The 18583-nt window shown below is 48.1% G+C and overlaps 1 protein-coding gene and 1 long non-coding RNA gene across 3 annotated transcripts in view; one reads left to right on the top strand and one right to left on the bottom strand.

Moving 5' to 3' along the window:
• Positions 1-18583, bottom strand: part of Npffr1 (neuropeptide FF receptor 1) — a 34149-nt gene that overhangs the window by 12897 nt on the left and 2669 nt on the right. Inside the window, exon 2 of one of the 2 annotated variants that reach the window (NM_022291.2) lies at positions 1003-1317. In NM_022291.2, the coding sequence (NP_071627.2) occupies positions 1003-1317 (315 nt within the window). Of the gene's footprint in view, positions 1-1002; positions 1433-18583 lie in introns of those variants that run through there. The other variant, XM_006256485.5, reaches the window with a different exon arrangement.
• LOC134483917 (uncharacterized) lies at positions 1568-18024 on the top strand. Its single transcript, XR_010061112.1, has 3 exons — positions 1568-4557; positions 7950-13972; positions 14724-18024. It is a non-coding gene; the product is annotated as an uncharacterized LOC134483917 (long non-coding RNA).

Raw genomic sequence — 18583 nt, 5'->3', positions numbered from 1 at the left:
GTGGAGACCAGGCAGGAATCCCTAGAAGCTGGTGGGAACCCTGAGAGCTGGGGGATCTTCCCCCCTCAGACCTGTGTGGGTTCCACTGCTTGAGTCTCTAAACTCTGATGCTAAGACAGACAAGACAGGTTTATCATCAGAGACGAGTGTGTGACATTCTGACAACTGTGGGACTTTAGAGGCCATGGTCTCGTTCCATTTAAAGACCAGTGACTCAATCCCAGCTCAGTGGCCAACCAGTCCCTTGGCTGAGAGGCTCGGACTCTCCCAGCCACTGGGAACTCATTGACTACAGGACAAGAGCATCTTCTTATTTTTTTGGAGCTGAGGACTGAACCCAGGGCCTTGTGCTTGCTAGGCAAGCACTCTACCACTGAGCTAAATCCCCAGCCCCAACAAGAGCATCTTCTGTGGGAGAACAGATGACAGGAGTGGGTTTCCAGGTCTTTGTGCAGAAGAAAGTTGCCCACCTCCTACTTCTCCCCTGTCTAGCTCTGTCCACGGGAACAAGACTGTGGCCAAAGGAGATAGGATTAGACAGAGGGGTTATTGGCTTTGACGCTGACAAGTTAATTACAGACCAGTCACTTAACTGCTCTGAGCATGTTTCCTCAACTGCAAAATGAGGCTAATAACAAACCGTGCTTGGTTGGAATATTCTGGGGATTAATTAAGATAACGTACAAATCATACGTCCCATCATGCCTGGCACAAAGAAATTGATTAGCCCGTTATTCTTTTTTTTATACTTTTTTCTATTTTTCAGAGCTGGGGACCGAACCCAGGGCCTTGCACTTGCTAGGCAAGCGCTCTACCACTGAGCTAAATCTCCAACCCCGATTAGCTCGTTATTCTTAAACACCTCTCGGTCAGAGTTTGAGACAATGGCCGCTTGGCTGAGTGGCTCGGTGATCTCCGTTTTCCGGGCTCCCACTTCGGTCTTTAGCTGGGAAGTGGAAGTGAAGCGTGAGGGCCTTCCTGCTGCCCCGCGGTCGTACTCACCAGTGATAAGGTTGTCCACAAGGGTTGTGGGCATGCAGAAGATGCCCACCAGCAGGTCGCTGACGGCCAGGTTGAGGATAAACATGTTGGTGACAGTGCGCATGTGCCGGTTCTTGAGCACAATGAAGCAGACCAGGGTGTTGCCCACCATGCAGAGGAGGAAGATGAGCACGTAGGCCGCGATGAACATGGCTGCCACCGGAGAGGAGTGTTGGTAGTAGGAGGAGAAGGTGAGGCTGGTTGCTATGCTGGTCTCCACATCACTCCCGTTCTGACCCAGGGGCCAGCTGCCGTTGGGAGGCTGGGAGGGCTCCGCTGGGGCGAAAGGAGCACAAGAGTCAGGACCAATACAAAGAAGAGTTAATTGGCTTTTCACCACTGAAAAGCCAACCTTTGGATGGTGATGCAGCTCAGACTGCTTGCCTAACATGCGTGAAGCTATGGGCTGATCCCCGGTACCACATAAAGTGGTATAGTGGTTCGTACCTTTAATCCCAGCACTTTTGAGGTGGAGGCCAAAGGATCAGAAGTTCAAGGACACTCTCAGCTACTTAGAGAGTTTGAAACCAACCTTAACCAATTGAGATTTCAAGGAAAAGAAAGGAAAGCTTCAGGTTTGGGGATTTGGCTCAATGGTAGAGCGCTTGCCTAGCAAGCACAAGGCCATGGGTTCGGTCCCCAGCTCCGAAAAGAAGAAATAAACAAGGAAAAGTTCCAGTTTCTTTGTATCTCATTTGTCATATTGTCTTTTTTTTTCTTTTTAAGATTTATTTATTTATTTATTTATTTATTTATTTATTTATTTATTTATTTTTTGTGGTTCTTTTTTTCGGAGCTGGGGACCGAACCCAGGGCCTTGCGCTTCCTAGGCAAGCGCTCTACCACTGAGCTAAATCCCCAGCCCCAGATTTATTTATTTTATGTATGTGAGTGCACTGTCGCTGTCTTAGGACACACCAGAAGAGGGCATCAGACCCCATTACAGATAGTTGTGAGCCACCACGTGGTTGCTGGGAATTGGACTCAGGACCTCTGGTAGACCAGTCAGTGCTCTTAACCACTGAGCCATCTCTCCAGCTTGTATCATACTGTCTTAGTTAGGGTTTTACTGCTATGAACAGACACCATGACCAAGGCAAGTCTTATAAAGGACAACATTTCATTGGGGCCGGCTTACAGGTTCAGAGGTTCAGTCCATTATCATCAAGGTGGGAACAAGGCAGCATCCAGGCAGGCATGGGGCAGGAGCTGAGAGTTCTACACCTTCATCTGCAGGCTGCTGGTGGAAGACTGACTACCAGACAGCTAGGAAGAGGGTCTTAAGCCCACACCTACCCCAACAAGGCCACTCCTCCTAATAGTGCCACTCCCTGGGCCAAACATAAACAAACCATCACACATAGCCTAACCCTGCTCATCACTGTCTGCTGTCCCAAGGACAACTGGGCTCACTAATCAAGAATTTTATTTTATTTTATTAAGTTTTAGATTTTGAGTGTTTTGCCTACACACATGTATGTGCATGGCGTCTGTGCCAGATGCCCATGGAAGTCAGATGCAGTCATTGGATGCCCTAGAACCAGAGTTAATAATGGCTGTGACTCACAGTGGAGGGTGCTAGGAACCAGATCAGGGTCCTCAGCAAGAACAAGCGTTCTTTTTTTTTTTTTGGTTCTTTTTTTCGGAGCTGGGGATCGAACCCAGGGCCTTGCGCTTCCTAGGTAAGCGCTCTACCACTGAGCTAAATCCCCAGTCCCAGAACAAGAGTTCTTAACCGTTTAACCACCCTCATCCCCTGATCAAGGACTTTGAGTTTGCCCGAACTCAGACCCAAATCACGACACTCCAATCACGTTGGCTACTCTCCATTCACACCTTCTTTCTGCCTTTGTTTCATCTTTTGGAGCTCAGAAGACTTCCTGGGTGACAAGGTCTTATGTATCAGGCTGGCCTTAAACTCATCAGTGTAGCCAAGGATGACCCTGAACTCTTAGCCTCCTGCCTCTACCTGCTGAGTATGTAATGTAAGTATAAGTGTGTAATGTAAGTGTACCACTATGCTCAGTGTGTGTGAGAACCCGGAGCTTTGTGACTGTGCTCCCAACTGAGCTACATCCCCAGGCCCCAGAGTCTAACTTCTAGGGGACCCCAGCCTGCCAGCTTCCGGTTAGACCTGGTCAATGGGAGGCCCAGAACGAGGTGGGGAGGAAAGAGAAGAGTGTTTGCTTCCTGGTTCCCTTCCTGCTTGGACCAATACTGTCAGCAGACACACGACTTGTCCTATAGAGCCAGTCTTTATCGTGCCTTCAATGTACCCTCGTGTCTAGATTCTCCAAGCACGTGTCAAAGGTATTTGGAACTGTGGCTTCTGAGAGTTAGTTAGGGGGCTGGAGACATGGCTCAGAGACCCAGGTTCAATTCCCAGCATCCACATGGCAGCTCCTGACTGCCTGTAATCCAAGATCTGACACTCTTACACAGATGTACATATTAAATAAAAATAAAAAAATTATTAAAAATGAAGAGCATTAGACATATACAAGATTATATGGCGGGGCTCCTATGACATCACTGGTGATTTCATAAGAGTCCTAAGCTATTATGTTTGTTCCGTATTTTTTTTTCTTCTTTTTGGAGCTGGGGACCGAACCCAGGGCCTTGCGCTTGCTAGGCAAGCACTCTACCACTGAGCTAAATCCCCAACCCCTTGTTCCGTATTTTTAAAAGATTTTTCCCTCTCTTTTTCTCTCTATTTCTGTCTTTGTCTGTCTCTGTGTGTGTGTGTGTGTGTGTACTCTTGAAGGTCAGAAGCGAGTACCAGATCCCCTGGAGCAAGAGTTACAGTGAGTTGTTGGCCATGGGTGCTAGGAACTGAACTCCTTAAGGTTCCATTGCTGTGAAGAGACACCATGACAGAGGCTGCTTTTATAAAGACAAACATTTAATTGGGGCTGGCCAACAGTTTCAGAGGTTCAGGCCATTATCATCATGGCGGCATGCAGACAGGCATGGTGCCTCAGAAGGAGCTGAGAGTTCTACATCTTGATCCTAAGACAGCCGGGAAGAGTCTGGCTTTTGCACACTGGGCAGAGCTTGAGCACTAGGAGACCTCAAAGCCCACCTACACGGTGACATACTTCCTCCAACAGGGCCACACCTGTTCCAACAAGGCCATGCCTCCTGATAGTGCCACTTCCCATGAGCCAAGCATATTCAAACCACCACAAACAGCAAGGGCATTTGATGGCCGGGGCCTGTCTCCGTGCCTTGTGCTTGTTCTAGTTTCCACACAATGCCCACAACATGTAGGGATGCAGGAAACAGGCCCTGAACAGATGGGCTTTTGGACTTCTTGACTTCCAGACTCACTAGCTACATTTCTGTTCTCTTTAAACTACTCAATCTTGGATGTTTGGTTATAGCAATTGAAAAACAAAGTAAGACACTCCTTGTCCATGGTTCTAGATCTCCCAAGCAACGGAAGTAACCTCTTCTTTCTCTTTGCACCAATAGCCCTGCTGGCGGGAATAGCAAGCTGTATTTGTCTGCCCTGGGGTAAGTATCCATGGAGGTGCCCTGTCCACATGCTTCTCATTAGTCTAGTCCTGTTTCAGAGGGAGCAGCCCAGTGTCCAATCCTAACTCTTCTGGGAAGTCATTAGCTGTGGTGAGTCATGGTGTTGTCTCAAAAGTCCCCCTCCTGTCTTCCTTTGGGGCTGGATGGGGCCCATTCAGGAGGATGAAGTGGCCCTGGGGAGTCTTTCTGTGGAGCCCAGAGCTCAGCCACTGACAACAAGAGAGTGAGGCACACTGGCGGGCTGGAGGCTGATGTCTGGGGGCAGCAGGCTAGTGCAGTGGCAGCATCAGGGGGCTGCAGGAGCCAGTGGGGGCCATAGGAGGGTGTGGTGGGATGAGGGTTCTATTAATGGGGCAGCTGAGAGAGGATGGCACTCCCCCACACTCGGGGGGGGCTTTCAAGAGCTCCAACAGCACTCAAACACCTTTAATAGAATATTAAAAACAATCAGGCACATACAAGAGAGACTATTTTGGTGAACATATGCAGCAGCATAAAGTTTAATGAACCGTTAGAGAAGAATGGTAAGGAGGACTCCCACGGGAATAGTGTCCACCTCCAACAACCATCGACTCCCCTGCTTTGTTATTCTGAAGCGAGCATGAGCTAACATTTCTTTCCACTGAAAAATAGTTCTGTATCTTCTTTTTTTTAATGACTTCTACTTTAAAAAAAAAAAAAACAAAAAAAAAAAACAAAAAAAAAAAACCTCATGGCTCATGGTCCAGGAGCTAGACATGTCGCTCAGTTGGTAGAAAGCTTGACTCACGTCCACAAAGCCACCGGTTCCATTCCCAGCACCACACAAGCCAAGTAGCAGTGTATACCCATAAACTTGGAACCCCAGAGGCAGGAGGATGAGAGGTTAAAGTCATCCTTGGTTATAAACTGAATTTGAGGCCAGCCTCCACTACATAAGACCTTTCGACCACACCAAACCAGGCCATCGAGATGGCTCACCAGGTAAAGTGCCTGCTGTCAAGCCAGATGACCTGAGTCTGATCCCTGGGACCTACGTGGTGGGAGGAGAGAAACCATGCCCACAAACTGTCCTCTCTGACCTCCGCTCACATCCTAATCATGTCTCCACACACATATGCATCACATGTACACATATACATCAAAGGGGAAGGTTTAAATAAAGAAAACCCATCCCGCCCTACCACAGGTGCTGCCACTCCCCTGTCTCTTCCCCACTTCCCAAGTCCTGCAATCAACTCCTTTGTCTTGAGGATGAAGCAGCTTGTCTGTGGTTTTCGGTAGGCTGGATGTTACAAGCTGCCTGCTCTCTTATGGTACCATTTCCTAGGCTCTACTCTCTGTGCTCTGGGGTTCTTGGAATCTGTAGTTAAGGCTAAAGGTGTAATCGGAGAGTTTGTCTGGGTTGCCTGGTGATCTCAATTGGCTCTCTCTCTCTCTCTCTCTCTCTCTCTCTCTCTCTCTCTCTCTCTGTGTGTGTGTGTGTGTGTGTGTGTGTGTGTGTGTGTGTTTTAGAAACAGGTTTTCTCTGTGTATTCTTGGCTGTCTTGGAACTCTGTAAACCAGGCTGGCCTCAAACTCAGAGATCGGCCCACTTCTGCCTCCCAAGTGCTGGGACTAGCCCTGCTTAATCTCTCTCTCTCTCTCTTTTAAAAAGTGTCTCATTTTCAGTATCTCATATCACCCAAGATCACCATGAACTCACTGAATAGCTAAGACTGACCTTGATCGATCGATCGATCTATCTATCTATCTATCTATCTATCTATCTATCTATCTATCTATCTAAAGATTTGCCATTTTTATTTTACATGTATGAGTATTTTGACTGCATTTGTGTCTGTGTACCATGTGTATACAGTCCCCCACCCCTAGAGGTGATGTTACAGGTGCCACGTGAGTGCTGGGAATCTAATCCAAGTCCTTTGCAAGAGCAGAAAGTGCTCTTAACCACTGAGTCATCTATCACAGGGATACAAGAGCCCTTGGCCTCCAACTCTTGATCTTCCTGCTCCGACAATCCACACCTGCTCTCCTTAGCTCGTCTTCAACCCACAGCTGGCTCTGACCACCGCTGGCCTCACCGTGGTCTGGAAAGCTCCATTTCCCCCTTGAGCATCAAACTCTGGATGCTTGCACATCCCCCCCCCCCCCCCCCGCACTTTCCAACCCCAGGGACTTTGCTCTTCCCCTCCTAACTCTAATGTCTTCCTAGAGAAGCTGAATCTGATGACAGGGTTTAAAGTAGGTGCTCCCACAATGCCTCTCTTTGGGTCTTGTCTGTGTTCCTCCCTCTGCCAATTATTTATTTGAAGGTTTACTGTCCTTTTCCCTTAAGAGTGCTTAAGAGCATGGCGGTCATGGGACATGCCCACTCTCAGGAGGCAGAGGCAGGTGAATGTGAGTTCGAGACTGGCCTGGTCTACAGAGTGAGTTCTAGGACAGCCAGGGCTACACAGAGAAACCAGTCTCAAAAACAAACAGGGTTAGGGGTTTAGCTCAGTGGTAGAGTGCTTGCCTAGCAAGCGGAAGGCCCTGGATTCGGTCCCCAGCTCTGGAAAAAAAAAAAAAAGAAAGAAAAAACAAACAAACAGCCATCTCCTGGGCTGTAGGGCTCTTGCTTCCCTGTCTTATTGTTTGCAGTGTCCCTGGTATCTTGTCAGTCCCCTGACAGTAGTAAACAGTTCAATAAACAACCAATAATAATGGAGTGGATAAATAGGTAGAGGAAGTTGCTGGATGCCTTTCAGGCTGGATCCTAACCTGCTGCCCCTACTTCCTTTGCTCAGCTCTTGGTTGAGCTCATTACCCAAAGTCTGTCCGTGAGAAGTGAAGTGTCTGGATGACCCTGCCCACCTCTGATGTCTGAATACCTAGGCATCCATCCTGAGGCTTAACCCAGCTCCCAGCCCTGCATAATCCCAGAGGAAAACCTGTCTATTTCCGTCAGCTCCCCCTGACCTGGAGCCTTCACAGTCCATGCTAGCAGCGGGAGCCTCATTAACACCCTTCGCTCAACCTTTCTGGGATCGGCCAGCTGCCCTTGTATCCTGTGAACTTTGCTTCCGCTGAACCCAATTACATTCCCCAATTGGATGGGTTCCCTGGGGGCTTCAGGGTATAATGAAAGCTGCCTCTAGGGTACCCTGATGAGCTTAAGGCTATACCTGAAGCAGCAAAATCCGAGCTAGAGAGGTCAGAGTACAGTGTCTCTCGAAGTGTGGTTTTTAGCCACCAGCATCAGCATTAAATGGAACTCCTCAGAGAGTCTTAGATTTTATCCCTGACCCAGAGAGCCAGGAACCCTGGGGGAGGGATGGGAATCAACACTCTGTTTTATTATTTGTTTGTTTGTTTGTTTTATCTCAAGATAAGATTTGTCTTTACTTTAGCCTGAATGTATTTATGGGCACCATGCTTGTGGTTGGTGCCTGAGGAGGCCAGAAGAGGTTGCCTATCCGCTGGAGCTGGAGTTACAAATGGTAGTGACCCACCACATGGGTGTTGGAAACTGGAACCAGGGTCCCTGCAAGAATACAAGTGCTTGTAACTACTAAACCATCTGTCCAGTCTTTCTATCTGGTAAGAGAGTGTGTGTATGTATGCCACACACACACACACACACACACACACAGAGAGAGAGAGAGAGAGAGAGAGAGAGAGAGAGAGAGAAATATATATATGTGTGAGTTTGAGGCCAGAAGCAATGGCAAATATCTTTTCTTTTAATTTTTTTTAAGATTTATTTATTTATTATATATGAGTACACTGTAGCTGTCTTCAGACACAGCAGAAGAGGGCATCAGATCCCATTACAGATGGTTGTGAGCCACCACGTGATTGCTAGGAACTGAACTCAGGACCTCTGGAAGAGCAGTCGGTGCTTTTAACCACTGAGCCATCTCTCCAGTCCGGCAAGTATCTTCATTTGTTGTTATTTGCTTATACCAAACCTTACCAATATGGCGAGACTGTAGGCCCTAGGGATCTTCCTGTCTTTGGTTCCCCAGCACAGATGCATGCCACAGCCCCCCCTCCCCTGCTTTTTGGTGCGCGTTCTGAGGATGGGGTCAGACTCAGGTCCCCCGCATGCTGGCAGTTGAACCATCTCCCTCTCCTATTTTTATTTGCTTTTCTGCAGTGCTGGGCATTGACCTTAGGGCCTCCCACTTGGTCGGCAGGTGCTCTTTCTCCCGGTCCCAGCTCCCAGCCATCTACTTTACTTTTTCTTTTAATTTTTATTTATTTAATGTATGAGTGCTTGGCTGCATATATATCTGCCTGCCTGAAGAGGGCATCAGATCTCATTATAGATGGTTGTGAGCCACCATGTGGTTGCTGGGATTTGAACTCAGGACCTCTGGAAGAGCAGCCAGTGCTCTTAACCACTGAGCCATCTCTCTAGCCCTTAAGTTTTTTAAAAAGATGAATTTATTTATTTTATTTACATGAGTACGCTGTCGATGTCTTCAGACACACCAGAAGAGGGCATCAGATCTGATCACAGATGGTTGTGAGACACCATGTGGTGGGGAATTGAGCTCAGGACCTCTGGAAGAGCAGTCGGTGCTCTTAACCGCTGAGCCATCTCTCCAGCCGCTGTTTTAAATTTTAAAGCATTAGATAGAGATGTGGTTTGGCCGTAGAGTACTAGCCTATCATGCACAAGGCTCAAGGCTCAGACCCTGTCACTGCCATAAGAAACAAACAAAAAGAAAGAAAGAAAGAAAGAAAGGAAGGAAGGAAGGAAGGAAGGAAGGAAGAAAGGTAGATAGGTAGATAGGTAGATAGGTAGATAGATAGATAGATAGATAGATAGATAGATAGATAGATAGATAGATAGATAGATAGATAGATAATTTCCTGGCTATGGCCTAGGATTGATCATTTCACTTCTGGGAACCAGAGACTCCTCGTACTACAACAGACAGAAGTCAAGTTCACACCGATGCAGGCTACTGTGATGGCAGTCCAGTTGCAGCAATTTGGAGAATACTGGGTCAAACACAGAAATGAAGGAGCACATACATGATCAAGTCTAGGTGTGCCCTGAAGTCCACAGCCCTCTTACCACCGACAGGATCGTGCGCGCCACCTCCTGGTTTGTCCTGGTAACACATGAAAAGTTCCTCCCCAAGACCCATTCAATATAACCCTTGGAACCCCTGAAAAACACCACACTAGGGGCTGCCAACGGCATAGAACACCATTCAGGACAGATGGCTAATAGCCACACGAAACAAAAAGTTCAAACTCATTGGCAATGTGAGAGATGCCCTTTTAAAAAATAACTCAGTGTAACCTTTTCCTCAGATTGGCAAAGACAGCGGTGCTCCTGGAGTCTGGAGTGCGGCTGCGCACAGCAGGGGCGGCGCACCAGTCAGGGAGGCTTCAGACCGAGGCAAAGCTGCCAGCGCCTCAGTGAGTGCCTGGCTCCCAAACCTGCCACTCCACTTCGGGGGTTTATCACGACGTTTAAAAGGAGGTGTCGGGGTTGGGGATTTAGCTCAGTGGTAGAGCGCTTGCCTAGCAGGCGCAAGCCCTGGGTTCGGTCCCCAGCTCCGGAAAAAAAAAAAAAAAAAAAAAAAAAAGGAGGTCTCATGGCGTGGGGAAATACTGACCTCAGCTGTAATGGTCACAAAACAGTATAAACATGCACTGTCATTCATCTCTATTTCTTATAAAATGTGCTTGTGCAAATTGCCCGTGATTTCTTTTTTGAATGACCGACAGTCTTTGTCCATAGAGGAGTGGTATTTCCTCGGGTGACTTTGTTGTTTCTTTCATTCTAACTTTTGGTTTTTGACTTTTCTGATCGTAGGGAAATGGCAACGTTGGATAAAACACCGTTGGATCGCACACCGCGATCACCCCGATTTTAAAGAGACATTCCTTCTACCCCCTGTGGGTCAGGAGCTGGAGGTGACATTTGCGAATGCTCTCTTTAAAAGCTCCTCTGATGAGTCCCTTGTGATTTCAGAGCCACTGACTTTTGCTATCTTTCCCCTTACGTACTAAGCTTTCGTGAAGCTTCATCCACGGGAATCACCAAAGCCTTTGATGTATTTCGATGCTTCTTCTTTTTTTTTTTTTTTTTCAGAGGCTTTTTAGGGCTTTCTCTTGATCTGGTATGAAATGCTTCCCATCTAGAGGGAAATTATGGCCTTTGACTGTGTTGGATTTTCTCTCAACAGAGCACACACTTTCAGGGGAACAGTGAGCACAGGCAGGTGGGGACCACGCTGTATCCATTACTCTTGGATCCTGGAGCACAGTGAGTTTTCCCGGAAGGAGCCAGCCCTTCTCCCTGCATGCTGCATTGGAACCACTATCAATCAGAAGTGTGCACCCACCCCTCGCCAAATAACAGCCCATGGGAGTTCTCTTGCTCTGGATCTGACTGGTCTTGGTAATCCAGCTCCCATGTCACCCAATGATTGCCCAACCCCCTTCCTATACATTTCCAATTGGGCAAGTTAGTTGGTACCAGCGTCCGTTGCTTGTAACCTCAGCATCTTGGCTAATATAAGGGGATTGAGGTGGGTCATGCTGGGCCTCTGGGAGAGGAGTGTCTTGAGAGTCCAAGTTTAGCACCCCGAGGATAGGGGCAGGCAGAAGAGGATGGTAGGATTTTGTGGTTTCTCTCTCCAAACCCCACTGCCTTTCTTTTTCTTTTTTTTCTTTTTTCTTTTCTTTTTTTCGGAGCTGGGGACCGAACCCAGGGCCTTGCTCTTACAAGGCAAGCGCTCTACCACTGAGCCAAATCCCCAACCCCTCCACTGCCTTTCAATAGGTCATGCGCCCTTCCATGGGGGCAACGCTATCCCAAAAAGGCAAGGATACTGATTAAGGATCAGAGAACCTGGCTTGGAAGCTGGTAGCCACTGACTGTCACTTATCCATTGTAAAAGGACTGGGGGACAGCAACCTGGTTTGAAAAGGAGGCTAGAGACTATAGCTTACAGTTGACTAAACAATGCTCCTTACATTTACTTCAGTGCTGTGTCTACTTCCAGAGGTCAGAAGTCCCACAGCTTGCAGGGGTCAGTTCTCTTTCTACCAGGTAGGTTTGGGGAAATCAAACTCAGGTCTTAAGGCCTTGTAGTAAAGACCTTTACAAACTGAGCCATCTCACAGGCTGTACTGGATAGATTTATGTCAAGCTAAAGTTATCTGAAAGGAAGGAACCTCAACTGAGAAAACACCTCCATAAGATCCTGCTGTAAGATATTTTGTCAATTAGTGATTGATGGGGGAGGGCCCAGCCCATTGTGGGTGAGGCCGTCCCTGGGCCAATGGTCCTGGATTCTATAAAAAAGTAGACTGAGCAAGCTATGGGGAGCAAGCCAATAAGCAGCATATCTCCATGGCCTCTGCTTCAGCTCCTGCCTCCAGGTTCCAACCCTGGTCCTGCCATGGCTCCTTTCAGTGATGGACTATACAATGTAGAAGTACAAGCCAAATAAACCCTTTTGTCCTCAACCTGCCTTTTGGTTATGGTGTTTTGTCACAGCCAGAGAGACCCTAACTAAGTCACTAGCTCAGGGTTGCTTTTGTGAAGTTTGAAGTAGCCAGGCCAGCCTTGAACTCCCTATGTGGTCAAGAATGACCTTGAACTTCTAATCCTGCTGCCTCCACCTGCCCAGTTTATGAGGGTGAGGGGGACCCAGGGCTTTAAGCGTGCTAAGCAGGTTATATACCAACTGGACTACACCTCTGGCTTGCTTCTTTTTTATCTTGTTTTTGTTGGTTTCTTTAAAACAGGGTCTCTCTGTGGAACTCTGGCTGGCCTGGCACCACCTGTGTAGATCAGGATGGCCTCAACCTCACAGAGATCTGCCTGCCTCTTGAATACTGGAATCGAAGTTGTACTCCATTGTGGCTTGCCTCCTGATGGCATTTGCTGCCTACCAGGAAGCACAGGGGACCACATTGATGGTCGTTTCGCTTGGAATTGTTCCCAAGGAAGTGAGCCTAGACTAGGGATACTCAGGTGTGTAGCGGGGCAGGGGTGGGGGGTTGGCTTGGGGTACAGGAATCCCGCCACCTCTCCTACAGACAGAGCCAACACCCACGTTCTCCAGCCCTTACCACTGGTCTTTCTAATCCCTGTCCATCTTGGTAAGTGAGAGCAAGTGAGTCTCCCAGAATCCTTGGAGCGGACAAACCTGAGCAGCTCACTTAAGTACCAAAGGAGCCTCCCCACCGCCCTTAATTTTCTGTATGTATCGATTCTGCCTGCCTGTGTATCTGTACGCCATTTGGGTGCCTGGTGCCTACAGAGGCCAGAAGAGGGCGCCAGACCACTAACTGTCCTTACAGAAGGTAGTAAGCTGTGACAGACAGTGCTCTTCACCAGGGAACCTCCTCTTCAGCCTCAAGCAAGCCTTTTAATCTCCTAAATGCTCGTTGGACCCAGCGGGGCAGTTACAATTAGATCAGTGCCTGGAGAGATCCAGCCCCACCCCCTTCAACTGACCAACCCCTGCTGGAGATTAAGAAATGCCCATCCTGGTGCTGGGAAACAAATCACCCAAGATAGGAATGATTTAGCCATACTTGTCCCAAGCCCAGTCCCTAGCTAACGGCAGATATAACAGGGTATATAATATATGTGACTGGTCCTATCTCTGCACCCCCTGGCCAAATTCCCTAAGTGCCTTCAAGTCCCAGTGGCCTCACATCATGCCTGTCCCCACAGCAAAGTTGTTATAAAGAAATGGCTTGGGGAGTTGGGGATTTGGCTCAGTGGTAGAGTGCTTGCCTAGCAAGCGCAAGGCCCTGGGTTTGGTCCCCAGCTCCGGGGCGGGGGGGGGGGGAGAAAAAAAGAAAAAAAGAAAAAAAGAAAAAAAGAAAAGGCTTGGGCTGGAGAGATGGCTCAGCGGTTAAAGGTACTGACTGCTCTTCCAGAGGTCCTGAGTTCAATTCTCACAACCACATGGTGGCTCATAACCATCTGTAATGGGATCTGATGCTCTCTTCGGCTGTGTCTGAAGACAGCAACAGTGTACTCACATACATAAAATAAATAAATACATTTAAAATGAAGAAGAAGAAGAAAAGGCTTCCCTTAGTTCTGCGGACACACAACTTCCCAGAGCCCAGTCCCCATCTAGTGGCTGAAGTGAAGGAGGCAGCTCCATCTGAAATGGGCTTTTGCAGAGCTCATCCACCAGCTCTTTCGCTCTTTCTTGTCTGCTGCTTTCTGACAAATACCAGGTGTTCTCTCTCTGTATCTATCTTTCTCTACCTCTATCTCTATCTCTCGACCAGGGTAGCTTCGAACTCACAGAGATCTGCTTGCTTCTGATCCTGAGTGCTGGGATTAATGGCGTGGACCACCATCATCTGGCTGCTGTATCAGAAACACTTCGAGTCCTTACTTCTGGAGACTGGATTGCTCCTGTCGCCCACAGTAAGCTTATCCCCTCAGCCCATTGAAAGGGACTCCAGACTTTAGAAAATTGGGTGGGTGGCTCAGTGGTTAGGCACACTCAATTGATGAGGGGTGGGGTTTGGTTCCCAGCAACCACAACCATCTGCAACTCCAGTTCCAGGGCATCTGTTGCCTGGTAAGGGTTCTGGTAAGTGAAATCCAGACAGACGTAAAGGGAAAAGAGATTAGCATCTTCCATCTTGCCCTAGGTCAGGCTGAGCATGCTCTGTAGTTTCCTGTCTAGGTTCTGTGGTGGCTGCTGCTGCCAGGCCAGCCTGCTCCATCTCTCAATACCACCCTGCTCACCCTATCCCGCTTCCTTCCTAGTACAGCTACATATAGAAGGTTACTTCCTGCCTCTACACTGGACACATTTTAGGGGCGGCAGCCATGCCTCATTCAGCTTCAAATGCTACCACCATCAAGTGCGTGGCTAGAACAGAGATGGCGAATGGAAGTTGGTACCTACTTCTAGGAGCAATGAATTTTCCTCTATGTACTGCTTTAGCTGTCCCGCACAGGCTCTGTTTTCTGCTCTTTTCAGGGTTACTGGCACTTTCCAACAGGGGAAAGGGTGGTCTCGTTACTGCCTAGGCTGCCCTTCATCCTCCTGCCTCTGCATCCCAAGTGCTGGGATTATGGATATGCATCACCTTGCCAGTTTTTGTATTTTATGTTGTATCAAACTACCTCTGACCAGAAACTACCTCTGACCTTTTCACTTCACCAGAAAACCAAAGCTCAAAGACAAGGAGACTTGCTCTCAGACTACAGGGTGGTACAGGGTCTCTCCCGCTACTTGACCTCAGGATTCGTGACCCATCAAGGAATCTGGGGACATGTGAGTTTGAGCCTCTGCTCTGCCAACTCTCATCTGCCATCTCTCCCTCTTCTTTGAAACCATTACACCACCTGTAAAACCCTTTAGTGCCCAATTAGGGCTCCTTGATTAACCAGGAGAGGGCCTTGACTTCCGATGCCTATGCGCATCTGACATCCCAAGTACCAGAAGGATCATTTAAAACATCACCGGAAGGCAGGTGCGAAGGTGGCTACCTGTAATCTCACTGCCAGGTGAAGGCAGGAGGTTCTGGAGTTCAAGTTGAGTTTCTGCTACAGAGTAACTTTCAGGCCAGCTTGGGCTACATGAAACTTTGTTTCAAAACAAACAAAAGAAAACCTGGCTGAAGAAGGAAGATATACAAGGTCTGAGGCAGAACCAGAACTACTCAGGACTCAGCTAAGGAGCAACGGAAGGCATCCTAACTTCTTCCAATCCATTCTTGCGCAACACTTCCCAACCCCATGCCAGCACCCAGAGCTTCAGTGTCCCTGTCCCAAGTGGGTTTCTTCTCTCTCACTTCCCAGCAGCATCTTGTTAAGGAAAGACTTCGATCGATGGAGCTGGAGAACTGGCTAAGCAGTGGGGGGAGTGTTAGCTCCTAGCACCCACTTTGGGTTGTGGGGTGGAGGGGATCCCACCTCCTCTTCCAGCCTGGGGAAGAGTTTGCCCCCATACATAATTAAAAGTTTTTTGTTTTTTGGTTTTAGACAAGGTTTCTCTGTATAGCCTTGCCGGTCCTGGAACCCTGTTTTGTTTTGTTTTTTTAAGATTTATTTATTTATTATATATAAGTACATTGTAGCTGTCCTCAGACACACCAGAAGAGGGCATCAGATCTCGTTACAGATGGTTATGAGCCACCATGTGGTTGCTGGGATTTGAACTCAGGACCTCCGGAAGAGCAGTCTGTGCTCTTAACCACTGAGCCATCTCTCCAGCCCCCTGTTTTGTTTTTTTAAAAGACAGCAGGGCATGGTGGTGCACGCCTTTAGTCCCACAGAGGCAGAGGCACATGAGTTCCAGGCTAGCCTGGTCTACAAAAATGAGTTCTGGGACAGCCAGGAGCTACAAAGAGAAGACCTGACTTTGAAAAAGAGACTTTGGCAAAACTTGGTCCCTAGCAGAGGAAATGACTCAGGACAGTTCTCTAGGCTGAGTCTCTGTGCCATTTGCATTTCAAAAGGAGTCAAGCCTCAGCTCCGAAAGTGCCCTTGACGCAATTTCTGTGCTAATGAGAGCAGCAAAAGGCTAGGGAGGAGCAGAGACTGAACTTGTAGTGCAGAAGAAGAATCAGTAGAAACTCACCATGTCCTACTGACCACACTCTCAGTTTCCCACTCAGCCAGGACCCTGTGGACTCTCAGAGCAGGGACCTTTCTGAGTTGTTTGCTTTGGAGTTAACACACCTGGCGGAAATACATACATTCATATTCATATACTATGTGTCTGTCTGTCTGTCCGTCTGTCTCTAAGTGAGTCTCATGTTGCCCAGGTTGGCCTCGAACTCTCTATGTATGACCTTAATTTCTGATCTTCCTGCTTTCACTGCTGGGATTGTGGATGTGTGCCATGAAACCCAGTTTGATTCAGCGCAGGGGACTGAACCCAGGACTTTCCAAATGTACTCTTTCCGCTGAGCTACACTCCCAGCCCTAGCCTCAGTATCTCAACTCCAGCTAGCTGTGAGGGCTGCCAGGGGCTTCCAGGAAAAAGCCACTGCTTTGCAGTCTGGGTGGGATGTAGTTTTTCTCGCAACTTAGCTCTCATCATGCCTGCTCCAGTGGCATCGGACCGAGGCGGGGGCTCTGCAGATTGTAGTGCCTATCTTCAGGGGTTAAGAGGAAGCTTCTGTGGCCCAGAGTCCCCTTCCAGGTCACAGATCTGATCTAGCTACTCAAGAGTTCCACCTCTGGGCTTGCAACCTGGATCAGCAGGTAAAGGCATTTGTACACAACTCTGACAACCTGAGTTGATCTTCAGAACCCTTTAATCCTGACATTTAGGAACAGAGACAGGCAGATCTCTGTGAGCTCAAGGCTAGCCTGGTCTATGTAGCAAGTTCTAGGACAGACAGGGCTACATAGAGAGACCCTGTTGAAAGAGGAGGAGGAGAAGGAGGAGGAGGAGGAAGTGGAGGAAGAGGAGGAGGATGAAGAAGAGGAAGAGGAAGAGGAGGAGGAGGAGGAAGAGGAAGAAGAGGAAGGGAGGAAAAGGAGGAGGAGAGGAGGAGGATGAGGAGGAGGGGAGGAGGAGGAGGAGGTGGTAGGAGCAGGGCAGAAGCAGTAGCACAAGGGGACAGTGAAAACATTTCACAAAGTTGTCATCTGACCTCCACGTACAGCTGTGACAGGTACAGTGCTCACACACACACACAACATAAACAAATACATTTAAAAAAAATTCTCTCTTTACCCTCTAGCCAGGAATCAGATCTATCTACTTTGTATGTGTGGTGTGTATGCATGTGTGGAGGCTAGAGTTCAGCTTTGGGTATCTTACTCTATCTAGCAATTTCCTTTTATTTTTGAGACAGAATTTCATTATGTAGCCTTGGCTTTTTTCTTTTTTTAAACTCTGCTTGCTCACGTGTATATTTAAAAGGAAATTCAAGGTCCCCCCCCCCCCCAAAACATATTGTGTTTTATATGTTTAAATTGCATTTAGTCATCTCTGTAATGGATGTGGCGCTGTTTTACTAACAGGACACTGTCTTTGTTATTTTCCTGCACTTTAGCACGTGTGTTTTAATGAAGGCAGAAGTCCCATATCTCCTAAAAGTACTGCATTAGCACCTGTGTAAACGTCTGTCCTAATTTCTCCAATGGCTGTGATAGAAAGAAAACTGCCCACGTATATCTTAAACAGGAAACTTAAGGTCGTTTCCAGGGTTACAGTTAGGATCAGGGTCAGGGTTAGGGTAAAGGTTAAGGTTACGATTACAGTTAGAATTAGGTTAGGGTAAGGGGATGTAGATCAGGCTGGACTAGAACTCGTGGAGATGTGCTTGCTTTTCCTGAGTGCTGTGATCAAAGGCATGCGTCACCACAGCCTGGCTCCCACCTCATTTTCTCAGACAGGTCTCTCACTGAACCTAGAGCTTTTTGCTATTGCAGATCTGACCAGCAAGCCCCTCTCAACCCCCCCCCCCAAACCACCCCCAGGATCTACTTCCCCCTCCCTCCCTCCTCCGGCACTAAGATGACAGCCGCCTGCCTCCCGCCTTGCTTTTCTGTGGGTGCTGAGGGTCTGAACTCAGGAGCTTAGGCCTGTGCAGAAGCCTGTTACCCACTGGACCACTTCTCCAGGCCTCAGCTTTAAATCCTGAGTCTGTTGCCTTGTGGCTGTTTGGGCTCATAGCTACAGATGCTGTGATAAACGTGCTTTTCCTTCCCCTTCTGGGGCAAGCGGAGATTCGAGCTTTAACAACACCCTTTGCCCTCCAGTCCTCTCATTGATCCTGTGCACTGAGTGAGCGTTTCACTTAAAATGGCTAGAATTCATCTGTTTACCTCCCAGGAACCCAGGCTGAGACAGGAAATTTGGCGTGTTTTGTTCTTCCATAGGTTTCTAATGAACACTAGATTTTCTTTTCTTTTTTTTTTTTTTTTCTGAAAATTTGTGTTTGTTTTGCTGAGCTGGAGCTCAAACCTGGAGCCTGAGGTGTGCCAGGCAAGTGCTTGCCTGCCAAGTTCCAACCCCGGCTCCAAATTTCGCAGTGCCACAAAAGACAGGGAAAGCCTCTGGAT

The sequence above is a fragment of the Rattus norvegicus genome, chromosome 20, assembly GCF_036323735.1.
Source record: "Rattus norvegicus strain BN/NHsdMcwi chromosome 20, GRCr8, whole genome shotgun sequence".
Taxonomy (NCBI): domain Eukaryota; kingdom Metazoa; phylum Chordata; class Mammalia; order Rodentia; family Muridae; genus Rattus; species Rattus norvegicus.
Note: the sequence above shows the minus strand (reverse complement) of the source record. Positions and strands in the feature narration are given on the sequence as shown.